Consider the following 18,520-nt stretch of genomic DNA (forward strand, 5'->3'; position numbering starts at 1 on the left):
TGTGTGAAGGAAATTAAATTTAGGTTATAGAGCGCTTGTTGGGCCCTCTGATACGGGATTTTTCTTTTTTGGAGCGATGCCGAGAATCGCGCCGTTCCTTAGGCGTTGCCGACATTGTTGGACGGGGATTCGTGTCCATCGCCTCCTGCAGGGCGCTGGACACCCGCTTTGCTGAGCGGTTTCTTTGACGAGAGGGCGTCTTCTCAAGGAACGATGCTCTTGAGCCTACCAGCCCGAAGGTCGATGGCCCCGTCTTCTGAGACGGCGGAACAGCGCTGGCTGCCGCCGCTGAGGGGGCGGGTGACGTCACCGCTGGCTCGCTGTGTGTGGGCCGGACAGCCGCCGGAGGCCGTTGTGGCACTGCCCTCCGACGCGCCACTGCGGCAACGCTGTTTTTCGGCATGTAGGCCTCCGTGCTTTCTGAAATGATATATTCTCTTTGCCTCTAATTGCGAGGATTTCTTTCTTTTCTATGGTAGGGAGGACCGCGAGTAAGCGGCGTGATCCCCATCCCAGTTCTCACGATGTAGATTGTTTTCGCACAACTCAGTTGGATGCTCATGCACACTACATTTAGCGCATGTCAGTCAGCCGCGGCAGTTCGGTGAACTATGGCTGAATCTTTGGTATTTAAAGCATGTGAGGGGGTTGGGAATACATGGCTGAACCTGATCTTTACATAGCCTGCTTCTATAATCTCGGGCAACACACTTGAACCGAACGTGAGGATAAGGTGTTTGGTGTGGATTTCCTTGCCACCGCACCTGATTTTGATTCGTTTGACATTTATGACTTTTTGATCACTCCAGCCTTCTAATAGTTCGGCCTCAGTTCTACCAAGTCGTCATCCGAGATGACACCACGGATGATGTTCATTGCGTGGTGCGGCGTTACATTGGCTGGTACTTCCACAAATGCTACTAAATTCTTTAGGTTCTCGAGCTGTTGCCTATCGCGGAGTTCCATGTGGAGGTCGCCGCTGAGCAACTTCGTAGGTTTATACCCTGTCCCAATGGTCTATTTCAAGTACTTTGCAAAAAGGAAGGGCGAGATCACTCTCACTACCTTTTCCGGTTTTTCCGCGCTTCCTCGCTCCAGCGTGTTGACCGCGAGTTTCCGCGGTTATCGAGTGAGATGTGTTGATGCTTGCTTGTGTGGTTGCGACACCATGCTTGTTAATTTAGTTAGTATGCATATGTTAAAAAATTTACACGGCTGTTAAAACTACTTCCCTTACTTCGTATAGCTGTTTACTAATTTGCTATAGCAAGCGATGCTTCGCCTTTCAGGCGAAATTCGGACTTTTTTTCCTTAACGTCGTTTTTTCCTACAAATGGACAGAATGTAAAAGTGTGCATTCTGTCCGTTCGGGCGTATCTGATACAATAACTATGTCATCGCTTGGTCTTTAATTGTATGGTGCAAATGTACGTGGAGAGAAAATAGCAGAAGGAGCCCAATGTCGTTTGGTCGTCATGAATACAAAAAAGAAAGTGCTTTGTGGCGCCCTTCGCATGCAAATTATGAAAAAGCAGGGAAGCTAATTCCACACGAAAGTATGAAATGAACACGACTTGGCAGTGCAGTATACTTCATCAGTATATTATACTGAGGCGCAGTTTTGCAATCATAGGGCGTGCATCATTACAGTAGCTATTATCTTAGGCTGAGCTGAGAATTTTGTGAGGCTGATTGTATCGAACTCATACTTTCAGTGTGGCGTATGTGAGAAACGATGATGGTGTGACATCTAAACAAGCATAGAAAATAGTCGATTACCGATTCGCTCTGTCTTGGTGCATGGAGCAACTAGCTTCCTAGTCCAAATCATCAAAAGAGATAATGTACGACCTCAGTAGTCGAAAATAATGCGGCTTCCTCCTGTTCACTTGTAAAGAAATGAGAATCACAGCTTTTGTGAGTGAATTATTATTTGAAGATTTCATGCAGGGTCCATCAAGTTGCTGATTTCATAATCTGAAACTCACAATAAGCTACAAAAAGTGATATTGAAGCAATAGCTGCACAGCGATGCTGACAGCTTCCACAAGAAAAATGGGCTGAAAGTTGCCCAACGAAGCCACTGAGAATAGAACATGATATTTCTTGCTGCAAGAGGCGTCACGAACTGGTCGTGCGAATTGCAGGAATTTTTTTTTACAGTGAAACAAAAATTCTTATCTGGCCTCAGTTCTTGCAACTAACTCTGGGCCGCCTACTCCATTCAGGTTCAGGAAGAACTCTTTAAGCAGTATAGAGGTGCCCCCGTGAAGAAATATTCGTCACATTAAGAATTGGTGCTGCACGATCGGACAACTTTCTGTGGCTACGAATCGAAAGCTACGGAGGCAAAGCGCGCACGAGTGAGAGCGCTTCTAAAGAGAGTCCCACGTTTCAGTTCACGCTAGTTTAGTCTGGGAAAGAGAAAACATGGGCGCCATATTATCAACAGTTGAATAAGACAGAAGGCACCACTGACTTTAAAAGTTTACTATTTTGCGCCGTTTCCCTTCCTGGTCAAACGTGAAACATTCGCACGTGCATGCTGTGTCGATTCAGCGTCTGTTCGGAGCAACCAAAAGCACTGTCAACGTTGCCGAGCTATTTAGCGTGGTAACGCATATGCAGCAACCATAGCGCCTGTAGCTTTCCCTTCACAGCCACAGAAAGTTGTCCGCGAGTGTAGTGATCGAATTACTTACGTGCAGTTAAGAGCATTTTTCACGGCGGAGAAAAAGACTTCCGTGATTCCTTCAACGTGAATCTGATTGTCCTTCAATTTGATGTCAGCAGCAACGGGCACCTGAAAAAGCAAGGCAAAGTATAGTCACGGGAAGCAACAGGTTAATAAAATTTCAGTGCTTAATTTTGTGAGTGCGGCCAATCCATGTAGGCTCTTGCCATACTAATCTTCTCTGTATCATTCCCATTTTAGTATACGTACTTTGGATGTACAGGCTTCTGCCAAGTCGCGAATTAAGGCTTGTGCCAAGCTAACGCAATCTTTCAAGGTACGGAAAACCTCGAAGGCCGTTTCATCACTGCTTTTCCAGTAGCGAAACAAAATGAAGCAAAACGTGCCCACCAGTCGTTCGGGGACTGCAACGTTCAATCATGTTTTGTATAATGCTGTGTATAAGATCGCCCTCACACGTAGAAAGCTTTTTGTTGGGCAAACGGGGCTGGCTGCGCCAGCGATAGATTGACAGAGCATGATTGCATTGCCAAACGCGTACTTGAAGGATTGATAGCTGTTCCCTGTAGATCACGCAAATGCTCCCCCATGTTTAACGAGCACACTGCTGTGAGCAAGCGCAGGGATCGCTCAACACGTTAACTGATTCAGGCGGTAAAGTTTGCGCAGTTGGGCGGTGTATATGTAAGCACCCTATCTATGGCTTTATCGGCTAAAGCTTAAATTTCTTTAATGGACATTATCAGCAAATGTTGCGTTCCATGGAAGGCTTCGTTGCTAGTGACCATTTATCGGCATGGCTGTGTGTATACATGCTGTCGGATGAAATTATGCATGATGTAGTGCCAGCATTTTGATATGCTGGTGTTAATATGTGTATAAAGACGCTGCGCGCCGTTTTGGAATAAATTTTGTTGACTATTGCGTCTACTCTTGTCTCTCTTAAGAGTCTTGCTCAAGGTGCACCTATAGTCGTTTGTATATTCACGTATTCAAGTAAAGCTTGTATTGCCTCACTCGCGTCGGCGTCGGTGTTGGTGTTGCCGTACGAAAAAACCCAAGCTGCGCAAAAATAAAGATTGCGTGTCGGGCTGCGGATTCAAAGCCAGCTAGCTCGGGGTTGCGAGACCACCATGCTAACCGATTCAGCCCCAGTCGGTTCACTACGCGTGACCTTTAAAGCGGGGTTTTATATGCATGAAGAAGTAGACGCAGCCCAAGGCACCAGCCAATCACAGACTTGCCCTCTTTCTAGAGGGGAAGCCTCACGCCCGCCGTTTCCCGCCAGCTCAGGCCCGGCAGTCAGATGGGGACAGTGGCGTAGCCAGACATTTTGTTTGGAGGCGGGGGGGGGGGTCTCACGTTGCAGCTTGGCCTCCTCCTTAAGAGGAAGCTTTAGCTCGGGTGCTCCTATATAAATACATGTAGAAGGTGAATTCGTTTTTCTAGGCAACCACTGCACAAAATTTGACGAAGTTTGTTGCATCTAAAAGAAAAATTTATAATCTACTGACTTCTGGTTCTGAATTTCTCATTTAGGTTGTCAATTCTTTATTAAAAATTGGCAAAAATCGCAAATTGTCAGAAAACGAGGCTATCACGTTTAAAACTCTGGAACTCAGCAATGAAACGTAACATCACAATTCTGTGTATCGCATCTAATAGCGCATCTACAGCGGACAAAATTGATATGTTACAAATGAATCTCAAACAATTTAGTATTACCGAAATATGGCTTTTGCAGAACCGTTGTACATACGTAACCAATTGACGTAAGATACAAATTTACATACCATATTTGTCCGCTTTGACTGTTATAATAGATGCCGTTTGAAGAACCACAATATCTGTTTTTGATGCAGAGCTATGAGTTTGCAAACGTTGTGCTTCTATTTTCTTCGCACTTTCAAAATTTTAAATATATTTTAAACAAAAATCAGGCCCTAAATCGAAATTCCTCTTCCAACAGATACTAAAACTTAACTTTCTGTCTAAAATGCAACGAATTTCATTAAAAGCGATCCAGGTATTATCTCACAAATTCGTGTCTGCGTTTTACATGTATTTGAATAGGCCGAGTGGGAGCTGGGCCCGAGCCAAAGGTTCCTCTTCAAAAATTTGTCAAGGGATCAAATACATGAATAATAACTACATTGCCATTGCCAAAGATGCTGCAAACGAATTCTCGAGCACTACGCACTGTCAAAACAAGCAATATATGTATTTTTTATAAAAATATGTACTCGTATGTGCCAGAAATTGTGCCCAAAATAACTTCTATGAATGCGTCCATGTTTATTTTTGTTTAATAAGTAAAGAAAATATCACGCGATCTTTAAAACTATATCAGTCCGAAACCAGCCAAGCAGTGCATGCCACTGATATGAAAAATGTAAAGGCCATGAAATGAACATGTTGAGGACAAATATGTTAATGAAATTTTGTCATTCAAGAACCTTGTTTACATTTTTGTACATATGCGACGGCCAGTGAAAAATCTCAATGACGCTGTCATTTATTCCAATGTATTACGCAGGAGCAGCTTTCAGCGGTCGTGTATCATAATTGCACCGAAATTATTGCCCCAACAGAGAGCACTTATATAAAGCCGTTCTTCAATATATACGAGGGCAAGTCAAATGAAAGTGAGCCAATGCGAATATATGACAAATGGGGTACTTTATTTAAATGTAGTCTCCACGAGCATTTAGATATTTGTCCCATTGACTAACGAGTCGGGTGATTCCCGTCTCATAAAATACCTTGGATTGCTGCTTCAAAAAATCTGCAGCTGACTCTTTCACGTCATCATCCGACACGAATCTGTTTCCCTTTAGCTGTTTTTTTCATCCGTCACAAAATGTGGAAATTGCAAGGCGACAGGTCTCAGTTTTATTATTGCGAATGTTGCAGCGTTTCCCACTTGAACTTTACCAGTTTTATATTGACACGTGTACTTATCTTTATCGGGCGACCACGTTTGGCCGCCTAACAAATGTTATCGTGCAGCGCAGGACGCGCCTGCATGTAAAAGAAGTTTCTGGAATGTTATCGATGGTTCCGTCCACTGTCTTTCACCGCAACTTGTGTAATCTGATTGCATGTATGCGCGACGGGAATAGTGTAGAACTTTGTGGAAGACACACGGGTCCCATCGGTTAATCTGGAACATTCGACGGCTGATCTATAAAAGCCGACGCGCTTGACCCGCTGATCAGATTTTCGACGATCGCCGACTGTGTTCGCCGCTATCGTTGTGCTTTAAGTGTAGCCTGTTTTGTGGGCACAGGTTCGCCCAATAAAAGCCAGTTTTGTCTTTCACAGTACTGCTACTGCGTTCCTTAACGTCACGACCACGTGACATCTGGTGGAGGTGCTTGTGCGTTCATGTACCGAACGCCCCCACAAAGCCGCGATCCAAGCCCGAAGCCCGAGGACAAAACCAACGTCGCCCAAGACCAGCGAGCTAGCCGCCGGCTGCAAGGACTGCCCCCAGAGCACGGACTCCTACCTGAGACGAGCAGGAAGATTGCCACCAAGTCCTCCCCAATGGCAGCCCCAGCATCCCCCGTCGTGCTGCAGCAGCCCAGGGAGCCCCCCACGTTCCGCGGTTCAACATTCGAGGACCCGGAAACCTGGCTCGAGACGTACGAGAGAGTCGCTGCATTTAACAGCTGGAACAGCGACGACAAACTGCGACGTGTCTTCTTCGCATTGGAAGACGCTGCCAGGACGTGGTTAGAGAACAGAGAAGCCACGTTAACGACCTGGGACCTTTTCCGAAGCGGCTTCCTGCAGACATTCACAAGCGTCGTACGCCGAGAACGAGCCCAAGCACTACTGGAAACCCGAGTGCAGCTGCCCAACGAGACCACCGCGATTTTTACAGAAGAAATGAGCCGCCTATTCCGCCACGCCGACCCGGAAATGTCCGAGGAAAAGAAAGTCCGGCTACTAATGCGTGGTGTTAAGGAGGAACTTTTCGCCGGTATGGTACGAAACCCACCGAAGACTGTCGACGAGTTTCTTCGCGAGGCCACTAGCATCGAGAAGACACTCGAGATGCGAAACCGGCAATTCGACCGCCGCACCAACGCTACAAACTATGCCGGAGTTCAATCACTGGCCTCCGAAGACCTGCGCGAGGCTATCAGGGCAGTCGTACGAGAGGAGCTTCAGAAGATCTTCCCGTCGTCGCAGCCTCAAGTGGCCTCGATCGCTGACATCGTCAAAGATGAGGTTCAGCGGTAGCTTGGAGTTCCGGAGGTGCAACCTCAATTACCGCAACCCCAACCCGAAGCGATGACCTACGCCGCCGTCGTACGCCGTCAAGGCCCTCCTCAGCGACCGCGCCAGGGCCCTGTAATGCCGCAATTCCGTCGACCACCGCCGCCGCCGCCGACAGCGCGCCCACCCGTCGCCCAGCGGAGCTACCCGAGGAAGACCGACGTTTGACGCGCTCCTGACCACCGCCCGCTCTGCTACCACTGAGGGGAAGCGGGTCACGTCTACCGACGATGTCCGTACCGGGAAATGGGACTGCGAGGTTTCGCCGTCAACGCTTCGCGCCCGCAGCAAGGTGAACGCCCTCGCGATATCGCTGACTACCTCGCGGCTACTCAGTGGAGCTCTCGACGACCGTCGCGTTCACCATCACCAGGCCGCTACCTGTCGCCGCAGCGCCGACCATACACTGGCCCAGCTCGGGGCCGGTCAGCGAGCCCATATCCGGAAAACTAAAAGCAGCAACCGATGGAGGTGCGGTTGCTGTCCGTCGAACTGTCGAAGATCCTCCGCCGCCGACGAAGACGCCGAAGAAACTACCTCGACGACATAACGACACGCCGCCGTCCCGACGAAGTCTGGAAGGAAAGAATGCGACGACGAAAGACGACCTGACGATGTCACATACCAGCCACAAGTCAACGCGACGCAGTCGTGATCCGACGCCAAGACCGAACTGTAATGCAAGACAAAGAGCCACCGACCTCGACATGCTTCTCGACGGCCACGCAGTCACCGCCTTAGTCGACACAGGGGCTGATTACTCCGTCATGAGTGGACACATCAATAATCAATATTTGGGGTTTTACGTGCCAAAACCACTTTCTGATTATGAGGCACGCCGTAGTGGAGGACTCCGGAAATTTTGACCACCTGGGGTTCTTTAACGTGCACCTAAATCTAAGCACACGGGTGTTTTCGCATTTCGCCCCCATCGAAATGCGGCCGCCGTGACCGGGATTCGATCCCGCGACCTCGTGCTCAGCAGCCCAACACCATGGAGTGGACACATCGCCTCCCAGTTGAAGAAAGTTAAGACTACGTGGGAAGGCCCTCAAATTCGTACCGCCGGAGGACGCCTCATAACGCCGACTGGAATGTGCACGGCAAGAATTACCATTCACGACCGGACTTACCCTGTCACCTTCGTTCTCCTCCAACAGTGTTCACGAGACTCCATTCTCGGCATGGACTTCCTCAACCAACACGGCGCAGTCATCGACCTGAAGTCGAAGTCAATAACGCTGGCGGAAGATAAAGCGATACCGCCGGAGAGCCCTCGTAGTCACCACGCCTTGAGTGTGCTCGAAGACCAAGTGAGCATCCCGCCCCGCTCCAGCATTGTTATTTCGGTCGGCACCGAAATACCCGCTGACGTAGAAGGTGTCATCGAAGGCGACCAACGTCTCCTGCTAGACCGTGAAATTTGCGTCGCAAAAGGGATCGCTCGACTGCACGGAGGAAACACGAAAGTGTTGCTGACAAACTTCAGCCAGGAGTTCAAGCACATCAACAAGGGCACGACGATCGCATACATCGAGGAAATTCTGGAAAACAGCAATGCGTTTGTCCTCTCGGCTTCCGCCGCATCTACCCCGACGACCATGGTTGCCGAACCAGACTACGACATTAATCCAAGTCTCCCCGTGATTAAGCAACAGCAGCTCAGAAGTCTGCTCCGGCGATACAAAGGCTGCTTTTCGACGTCATCGAGGATTCGACAAACACCAGTCGCCAAGCATCGCATAATCACCGAGGAGTGCGCTCGACCACTTCGCCAGAGCCCTTACCGAGTTTCACCGCGAGAACGTGAAGCTATAAGAGAACAAGTCGACGAAATGCTGCGCGACGACATCATCCAGCCGTCGAAAAGCCCGTGGGCATCTCCTGTTGTGCTGGTGAAGAAAAAGGACGGAACCCTTCGTTTCTGCGTCGATTATCGTCGTCTGAACAAGATCACGAAGAAGGACGTATACCCTCTCCCACGGATAGACGACGCATTGGATCGGCTCTGCAACGCTAAATACTTCTCCTCGATGGACCTCAAGTCTGGCTATTGGCAAATAGAAGTCGATGAAAGAGATCATGAAAAGACCGCCTTCATCACACCAGACGGCCTCTACGAGTTCAAGGTTATGCCATTTGGACTGTGCTTGGTGCCTGCAACGTTCCAGCGCGTGATGGACACGGTTTTAGCAGGATTGAAGTGGCAGACCTGTCTCGTTTACTTGGATGACGTCGTTGTATTCGCCGAAAGTTTTGACGATCACCTTAGGCGGCTTGCCACAGTACTAGAGGCCATCCAGTCATCAGGGCTCACTCTGAAGCCAGAAAAGTGCCGCTTCGCTTACGATGAGCTTCTATTCCTAGGCCACGTCATCAGCAAATCCGGAGTACGCCCCGACCCGCAGAAAACAACTGCCATCGCAAAGTTCCCGCAGCCCACCGACAAGAAGGCAGTGCGTAGATTTCTTGGCATGTGTGCCTACTACAGGCGATTTGTCAAGGACTTTTCACGCATCGCTGAGCCGCTGACACAGCTAACTAAATGTGACGTCGAGTTCAAGTGGGAAACGCCACAGGCCGACGCATTTCAAGAACTCAAACGACGCATGCAGTCGCCGCCCGTACTTGCGCACTTCGACGAGCACGCCGATACCGAAATACACACTGATGCCAGTAGCCTAGGCCTCGGTGCCGTCCTAGTCCAGAGAAAAGATGGACATGAACACGTGATAGCTTACGCTAGCCGATCATTGTCAAAAGCAGAAGGCGATTATTCTACAACCGAAAAGGAATGCCTCGCCATCGTTGGGCCACAGCGAAATTTCGCCCTTACCTATATGGCAGGCCATTCAAGGTGGTCAGCGATCATCACGCGTTGTGTTGGCTACCTAACCTAAAAGACCCTTCAGGACGGCTGGCACGGTGGAGCCTCAGGCTACAAGAATATGATATCACTGTAACCTACAAGTCCGGGCGAAAACACTCGGATGCCGATTGCCTATCCCACGCCCCCATTGACCCGCCGCCGCAAGATGACGAGGATGACGACGCCTCCCTTGGAATAATAAGCGCGGAAGACTTCGCCGAACAGCAACGAGGAGACTCGGAGCTAGAAGCCCTAATCGAGTATTTGGAAGGGCACACCGACGTTGTCCCAAGGGCATTTAAGCGTGGATTATCTTCGTTCACGCTTCAGAACAACCTACTCGTGAAGAAGAACTTCTCACCAGTCCGCGCCAGCTACCTTCTTGTTGTTCCGTCGGCGGTACGTCCAGAAGTACTGCACGCCCTACATGACGATCCGACCGCTGGGCACCTCGGTTTCTCCCGGACGCTATCGAGGATACAAGAAAGGTATTACTAGCCGCGCCTAACCGCCGATGTCGCCCGTTACGTCAAGACATGCCGCGACTGTAATAATAATATTTGGGGCTTCACGTGCCAAAACCACTTTCTGATTATGAGGCACGCCGTAGTGGAGGACTCCGGAAATTTTGACCACCTGGGGTTCTTTAACGTGCACCTAAATCTAAGCACACGGGTGTTTTCGCATTTCGCCCCCATCGAAATGCGGCCGCCGTGGCCGGGATTCGATCCCGCGACCTCGTGCTCAGCAACCCAACACCATAGCCACTGAGCAACCACGGCGGGTAGCCGCGACTGTCAGCGACGCAAGACACCGCCGACAAGACCAGCGGGATTACTACAGCCGATCCAGCCTCCTTACCGACCTTTTCAGCAGATCGGGATGGACTTGTTGGGACCGTTTCCGACATCAGCTTCCGGAAATAAGTGGATCGTCGTGGCGACGGACTATCTCACCCGCTTCGCTGAAACTAAAGCTCTACCGAAAGGCAGCGCAGCCGAAGTGGCTAAATTTTTCGTCGAGAACATCCTGTTGCGAAATGGTGCTCCAGAAGTCCTCATCACCGACAGAGGAACGGCCTTTACAGCGGAGCTCACTCAAGCCATTCTGAACTACAGTCAGACAAGGCACAGGAGGACAACGGCCTACCATCCGCAGACGAATGGTCTTACGGAGCGGCTGAATAAGACCCTCGCCGACATGCTAGCGATGTACGTCGACGTCGAACACAAGACGTGGGATGCCGTCCTTCCGTACGTAACATTCGCTTACAACACGGCGGTGCAAGAAACAACACAGATCACGCCGTTCAAGTTGGTTTACGGCAGGAACCCGACGACGACGCTCGACGCCATGTTGACGCACGTCACTGACGAAGAGAAACTTGACGTCGCTACCTATCTCCAGCGCGCCGAAGAAGCCCGACAACTCGCCCGCCTACGGATCAAAAACCAGCAGCGTACCGACAGCCGACACTACAACCTCCGACGACGCTTCGTCGAGTACCAGCCCGGCGACCGTGTTTGGGTATGGACCCCGATACGCCGACGAGGACTGAGTGAGAAACTACTGCGACGCTATTTCGGACCCTACAAGGTCATCCGGCGTATTGGCGCACTGGACTATGAGGTCGTGCCAGACGGCATTTCGCATTCACAGCGGCGCCGCGCACGACCTCAAGTAGTCCACGTGGTGCGTCTTAAACCGTTTTACGGACGCTAACGAACTTCCCTTAATTTGTTGTTTTCTTTGCTACGAGTGCTTATTTATTACTTTCGTTTGTTTGCAGCATCGGGTCGATGCTTTTTAAGAGGGGGGTAATGACACGTGTACTTATCTTTATCGGGCGACCACGTTTGGCCGCCTAACAAATGTTATCGTGCAGCGCAGGACGCGCCTGCATGTAAAAGAAGTTTCTGGAATGTTATCGATGGTTCCGTCCACTGTCTTTCACCGCAACTTGCGTAATCTGATTGCATGTATGCGCGACGGGAATAGTGTAGAACTTTGTGGAAGACACGCGGGTCCCATCGGTTAATCTGGAACATTTGACGGCTGATCTATAAAAGCCGACGCGCTTGACCCGCTGATCAGATTTTCGACGATCGCCGACTGTGTTCGCCGCTATCGTTGTGCTTTAAGTGTAGCCTGTTTTGTGAGCACAGGTTCGCCCAATAAAACCCAGTTTTGTCTTTCACAGTACTGCTACTGTGTTCCTTAACGTCACGACTACGTGACAATATTAACCACATCAGCGACGTGGGGACCGGCATTGTGATGGAACAATTAAAAATTAGATTACGGAGTTTTAGGTGCCAAAATGACTTTCTGATTGTGAGGCACGCTGTAGTTGAGAACTCCCGAAATTTCGACCACCTGGCGTTCTTTAACGTTCACCTAAATCTAAGCACACGGGTGTTTTTGCATTTCGCCCCCATCGAAATGCGGCTGTCGTGGTCGGGATTCGATTCCGCGACCTCGTGCTCAGTAACCCAACACCATAGCCGCGTCGTAGAACATGATGACCCCATTCGTCAGTTTTCCACATCGTTTTTTCTTGATTGCGACACGCAGCCGATCCGGCGTTTCACAATATCGGAAACAATTGATAGTCTCTCCGGTTTTAGCAAATTCTATCAGTAATAGCCCCTGACGATCAAAAAAAAAAAAAGGAGTCAACAACACCTTTCCGGCGGAAATTACGGCCTTTGCTTTCTTTGGGGGTGGTCAATTCGAATGTTTCCACTGTAAGCTTTGCCGTCGTGTTTCAGGCTCGTAGTAGTGGCACCATGGTTCGTCCCCGATCCCTATTGCAGAGAAGGAGTCGTCACCCTCATTGTGATGCTGGATTAGATGAGTCAAGAGAGCGCAGAACCTTCTTCTGGCGGTGGTTCAAAATCTTGGGCATCCATTGCGCACACAGGAGCCGATAACCGAGATGCTCATGAATCGTGGTGTTAACCGAACCGCGACTGATGTTCACGCACTCTGCCAGTTCTTCGATGCTTATCCTCTGTTCTTGTCTCATCAGCTCATGAACCTTTTCAATTGTGTTGGGGGTGATTGCACGGTGGCGTTGGCCCGGTCTTGGATCGTCGTTGCCACTTTCACGTCCCTCTTTAAACCAGTCGCTCCAACGCTTCACAATGGCCAATGAAATGAAATGTTCAACGTATACGGCAGCCATATGGCGACTAATTTCTTCTTGGGAAACACCTTCAGCTGCCAAAAACCTCACGGCATCCGGCTGCTGAAATTCTGAAGTGTCCATTAAGTCACGCAACCATGTTCAATCCAGTGTGTGAGAGCATTAAAGAACATTTACCCTCACACCTGCGTGTCACTTTTGTAAATGAATAATGCCTGTGTGCTACGCGCATGCCTTGAAGACAATGAACCGAACCATTATTGCGTGGATCGGGTAGGCTCACTTTCATGTAACCCGCCCTTGTTCATTAGATATGCAAAGATACAATGGAATATACAAATGCTTGATAAAGGGCAAAAAAGTGTCACTGGAAAGAAAGTTCACTGCACGTATACACAATATGCTGCAGCTACATATTTAAATAAACGTACAAGTCTCCAATAAATCTACGTATCTAAGAAAACGTCACTGTATATAATGCGTCAAACAAGGCATATAAACATGCTACGCAATCAGCGATTCACAGAATCCTAGATGCCACCCCCATTCCATCCGCTCCCCCCGATGTATCGCACGCGATGGAAAGCGGTGCGCTCGCTCCCCGCTTTTCTCATTTTCGCACACAAGACAGCCACCATCGTCGGCTCATCTGTTCCAGCCCCCCACGCTACTCGCACATACAGCATGCGGCGCGCGGTCACGACGTTATCGCCCTTAGACTTCATACGAAACATGAGGGTGACGGCGACAGCAGGAATGCGCCTGGAATGTTTGTATAATTGCTATCACAATAATATAATAATAGTCTCCGGTAATTGAAGTGTGCCGTGGCTGATTACTTTCCGCAAAGGAAGTAACAATCTGTCACCATGCGACAATTCGCTCCGCCGTAACAATGTATCTTTTTTTTTTCCTTTTTCAGGGCGGGGGCACCGAAATGAAAAAAAAACGCAAATGAGAGTATGTTGGCCACAATCCAATGCCTACGTTGGGCACCTGATGTCGCTACCGAATGAATATCGAAGAAAACGTGAGATGCTTGGTCCACCGAAACCATACGCATAGTGCTCGGTATCCTACACCGGCGAGACAAGACTTTCCGGAGAGGTTGCGCTCAAACGAACGCGGTGCAATCCATCGGGTCTTCAACTATAAACCCAATGCAAGCGATCTTGCGCGCGACAGCTACAAGCGACGCGATGGAGATGACTGTCGCGTTTGCTCGTCGCCTACAAGTCGTACCCCGTGCGATCGATGACTTCGAGCGACGTCTCCCCAGTGTTGCCGGCAGGAGGGCAGGAATACAGGCGCCGAAACTAGCGTGACGCGTGCTTTATTAACTTAAGTTGATGTGTTTTACTGTAAAAAGCAGCATAAAATATTTCTGAAAGTCTTGCAGTAGGTAGTTATCCTTGCACGTATAAAAATTCAATCGTTTACTCGTTCCATGCGACAATCGGGAGTACTTGAGTTATGTACATCCAATTGCGGCTTCGCGCTATTGGCTAGTCACTCACAGCACTTCCGGGCGACGAGCGACGAATTCTAGATTTGCAAAACCGAGTGATCACGCGACAAGACCGAGCGATCTGTTCAAGCGACGGCCCGATCCGTCGCTCGAAGCCGTCGCTCGTCGCCGTCGCGCACTAAATCGCTCTCATGGGGTTTAGCCTTCACAGTGATGGCGGTGAACGGCCATTGTTTCTTGTTCTCGTCCCCTAGCCAGAAGGCGTCCAAAACTCTGCAGGCGAAAATGCACTCGGCCAGAGAAAACCAAACGCGCACCGAAGTGCGCAGCGCGATGGTCGGGGTAACACGAGAAAAACGCATGTGCTCTGGCTGGCTCTGGCAGCCCGCGGGTAGGGTAGCGAGAAAAAAAAAAAAAGAAGCTCAAAGTGTCCTCACGAATAAGAGTCAAAGTAGAAAAAATAAATAAGAACGTAGTTTCCCTGGCTGGCTTTAGTGTCTTGACATGGATGCTTTGATTTGGCCAGGGTGAAAAAAAATGTCACTTTTTCATGCGACATGACGGCACAAATGAACCACCACAACGCTTCGGATATCACTGCGTGTTTTGTCACCGTGTCTGATAGTGCGTTGATTTGGCTTGTCTCGTTGTATGTTCCGATCAAAGGCTTTAGAAAAGGCGACGCACCCTTGGCGTCAAATCTTTTTAACAACTTTAAACCCACAAACTTCCGCAATTGAACATCTGAAGCCCAACTTTGGAAATGTCAATGCACGTTTCGCATCGAACGTTTATGAGAACTTTATGCCCATAAAGTTTCTGAATTGAAATTAATGCGCTCCATAGATTCCGCGGTGAGCCCGTTCGCCATCAAAACGCCCTTGAAACTTTGTGCTCGGATGGGGCTGCTTGCGTTTCATTTTATTTCATTTTATTACCTTAAAGACCCCTTGATAGGGGTATTACATAAGGGGTAGGAATACATTAGTACAGAATTTGTATAATACTTAACTGAACAAGCAAACAACAACGAAAAAGACTACATGAGCTAAAGTGTTACATACGTCAGCGCAAATACGTAGACCTAAATAATACAAAATAAAATTGCACGAGCATTTAATCTGTTAACTTACTGTTAACTGTTCACTGTGACTCCCGGTGCATGAGCGTTGCCGCGAAATCCAGCCCGAGTTCGCAATGTTCACGGTGAAATGTCTTTTCGAGCGTGAAAAAGAGATTCTACACAAAATCCAGAATGATTTCCGGCGCCGGGGGTTGCTTTGGTCGCCTTTTCATGGACAGCACGAAAAATTTCGGGGGGGAGGGCTGAAGCCCCATAAGCCCCCCCCCCCCCCCCTCCCCTCTGGCTACACCCCTGGATGGGGAGGCCGTGTTTGGTTTGTTCTGCTGAATAGCAGGCTGCGTTGAAGAAACGGCAGCGCGTCGTGCCTTCGGCCGAAGAACAGGCGGCGTTTTGTGAACGCCGCCGGGAACTTTCTTCAGAAAGAGCTCGTCCTTGACGTGCCGACCTCGCTGAGAGGGAGCACGAAGCCCAGGCGTTACGACAACGGAGAGCCGCAGATGCCGAGATTCACTTGTACGCCTCTTCGCAGTAGTGGAAGAGCGGTCAATTTCTGTATGTTTTCATTTCTTTTCACACTGTAAATGGAGGCATAGTGTGCATGCGCTCACCAGTCTTGATGTTCCTGCCGCCGAAAGGTATTCTGCGTTGGACAGTTTCTGCAAAAGGGCACTTGAGTTTACCAGTTGTCGTTTACCAACCAATAGACCTCTCTGGGAAACGCCACACCGCGGCGGCGACGTCACACCATGACGTCGACAAAACGTTTGTGTAGTACAGTCCAGCATTGTTTGGTGTAGGTGAGTCCCACGTGAATGCATGCTTTCTTTGTTTATGTGAACCTCCATAATTTGCTTCTCAGTCAGTTCAGCAGTATCGTGGGTCGGAAAACGTCGGTGTGGGATAAAGTGCATGAGAAAAATCTGGCGACACTGCCTTTTTTTTACTTGCGAACGTTAACCATGTGGTGATTCCTGATGGATTGTGCGATGCCTATGGTGTAGCGTTGCTAAACCCGAGGTCGCGGAATAAAATCCGGCCCCTACAGTGGTATTTCGACAGGTGGAAAATGCAAAAACGACCGTGTCCATGCATTGGGGGCACCTTGAATATCCTCTGGTGAACAAAATTATTCCACAGTCTCCGAAGTGCCTCGTAATCAAGTCGTGGTTTTGGAAAGCAAAATTCCAGAATTCAAAGTGTGGTATGAAGAATAGCGGCTTTCCCATGGAAATCTGCTGCGTTTGTTGTGGTGTGGTAAAAATGTGCGGCGAAAAACAGCGAAGTTGTCGGCTCATCTTTGTGTAGGGAAAGAGACCCCATTGTGCTGTGCATGCGTGTTGGTGTGATTTGCTACGCAATTAGCAATACACCTTTCGCGAGACTATGGACGCGTGTTGCGCGTTATAAGGCCAGCCGTAGCCATCAGGCGCCGATATAATTTGAGGAGCCGTAAGTTTTGAATTGGCGAAAATGAATGAGATGGTATGATTCGTGAGCGTATGTATCTCGGTGCCATATGCGCTGTGTGTAGAAAATAAATAAATAAAAGCTTTCATTTGAGCCTAATCCATAACAACTGAAAGGTGTGACTATACATGAGCTCCTAGCATGTTTTGACCACTGCCGAAGCTGCATGTATACATTTCACCACCGAGAATGCACAGAAAGCAAACCAGTGATCGCGTTTTAACGCTAATCTGACTGGTCTTAAGTAAACCTGAATTTTCTTTTTTCCTTATTATTACACTTTGCGGCACGAACTTCATGCTGTGATCAGGCCCATAAACATGCGAACGTTGGGTCTTATAAAGTTGAGAGCAGGAAAGTGATGGAACAGATACTCTGGAGACATGAGGCACAGTGAAGTTACCGCGCAAAGGTATATGTATTTATGTACGCTATTGCTTTGCGCATCCACATGATTATGGCCCGCCGCGGTGGTTTAGCGGCTGTGGTGTTACCCTGCTAAGCACGAGGTCTCGGGATGAAATCCCTGCCGCGGCAACCGAATTTCGATGGGTGTGTACCGTGCAATAGTGATGACAATTTATTGGCAGAGATCTGAAACAGGGCGGGGGCGAATCGTCACCTAGCATGCCTGAGTTATTAAGGTATGCTATGAATGGTTTTCCTTCTAGTATTCTTGTATACGTCTATTTAATCTTCTCTATCGGCCTTGTACCACTGCCTACGCCTGTAATAGATACAGTCGCATCAATCTCTCCCCTGCTTTTTTTTTCACCGATACTCTAAACGTCTCTTGGCCCCACTACAAGTAGTGAGACGTGTCCCCGCGTCGGCTCCCGCTTTATGGGCAGTTTTGACCGGATTTTTCTCTCTTTGGGGCCTATTTCTGTGTTCAGCGGATCCGCGAAGTTACACGGTATACCGCGATATAGGACCTTCTTCAGTGAGTGGACTGTACTTGATTTTACGGCCTTTCTCGTCTAGACTACGCCGCCGGAGGTGTTAACCCTTATCGCCGAGCCCGCCGTGCTCGTGGGCCGCGCCGGTTCCCCGGCCGCTTGACGCTTTTGTCATGATGGAATACGCTGCGGAAGGCAAAGATATTGCTCCGGAAGACGTTTCGGAGGATGCTGGCTGGAAAATTTACACCCAGAGGAATTCTACGACCAAGCCAAGGCCATCATACGGCGGCAACGCTGTTAGCCCTAACGGCGGGCCGGGACCCAAGAACGGCAAAGTGAGTCCAAACTCGCCTGCTAGCGTCAAGAAGGGTATCATCCTTCGCGGTAAAATGCCTCCGCTGCCGAAAAATGATATCAAGATTATCGTCAGGATTAGGGGAGGTCTGAATATTGCTAAAATTGGTGCGGCCACGGTGGCTGATGCAATCGCGGCTGCTGCTTGCATAGACGAGGTAAAGCGAGAAGCGGACACGATCTGCCCCAATTATCAGCAGAATATTGTGGTGGTTAGCACGCCGGAAGAAGAAAATGCTGCGAAGT

General features: G+C 49.2%; 1 protein-coding gene across 1 annotated transcript in view; it reads right to left on the minus strand.

Annotated features, from left to right (window-relative positions):
- Positions 1 to 18,520, minus strand: part of LOC135908111 (probable glutamate receptor) — a 69,565-nt gene that overhangs the window by 34,244 nt on the left and 16,801 nt on the right. The window contains exon 3 of the mRNA XM_065439867.2: positions 2,703 to 2,803. Coding sequence (XP_065295939.1) covers positions 2,703 to 2,803 — 101 coding nt within the window. The remainder of the gene's footprint in view (positions 1 to 2,702; positions 2,804 to 18,520) is intronic.

This window comes from Dermacentor albipictus, chromosome 5 (assembly GCF_038994185.2).
Source record: "Dermacentor albipictus isolate Rhodes 1998 colony chromosome 5, USDA_Dalb.pri_finalv2, whole genome shotgun sequence".
NCBI classification, from domain to species: Eukaryota; Metazoa; Arthropoda; class Arachnida; order Ixodida; family Ixodidae; genus Dermacentor; species Dermacentor albipictus.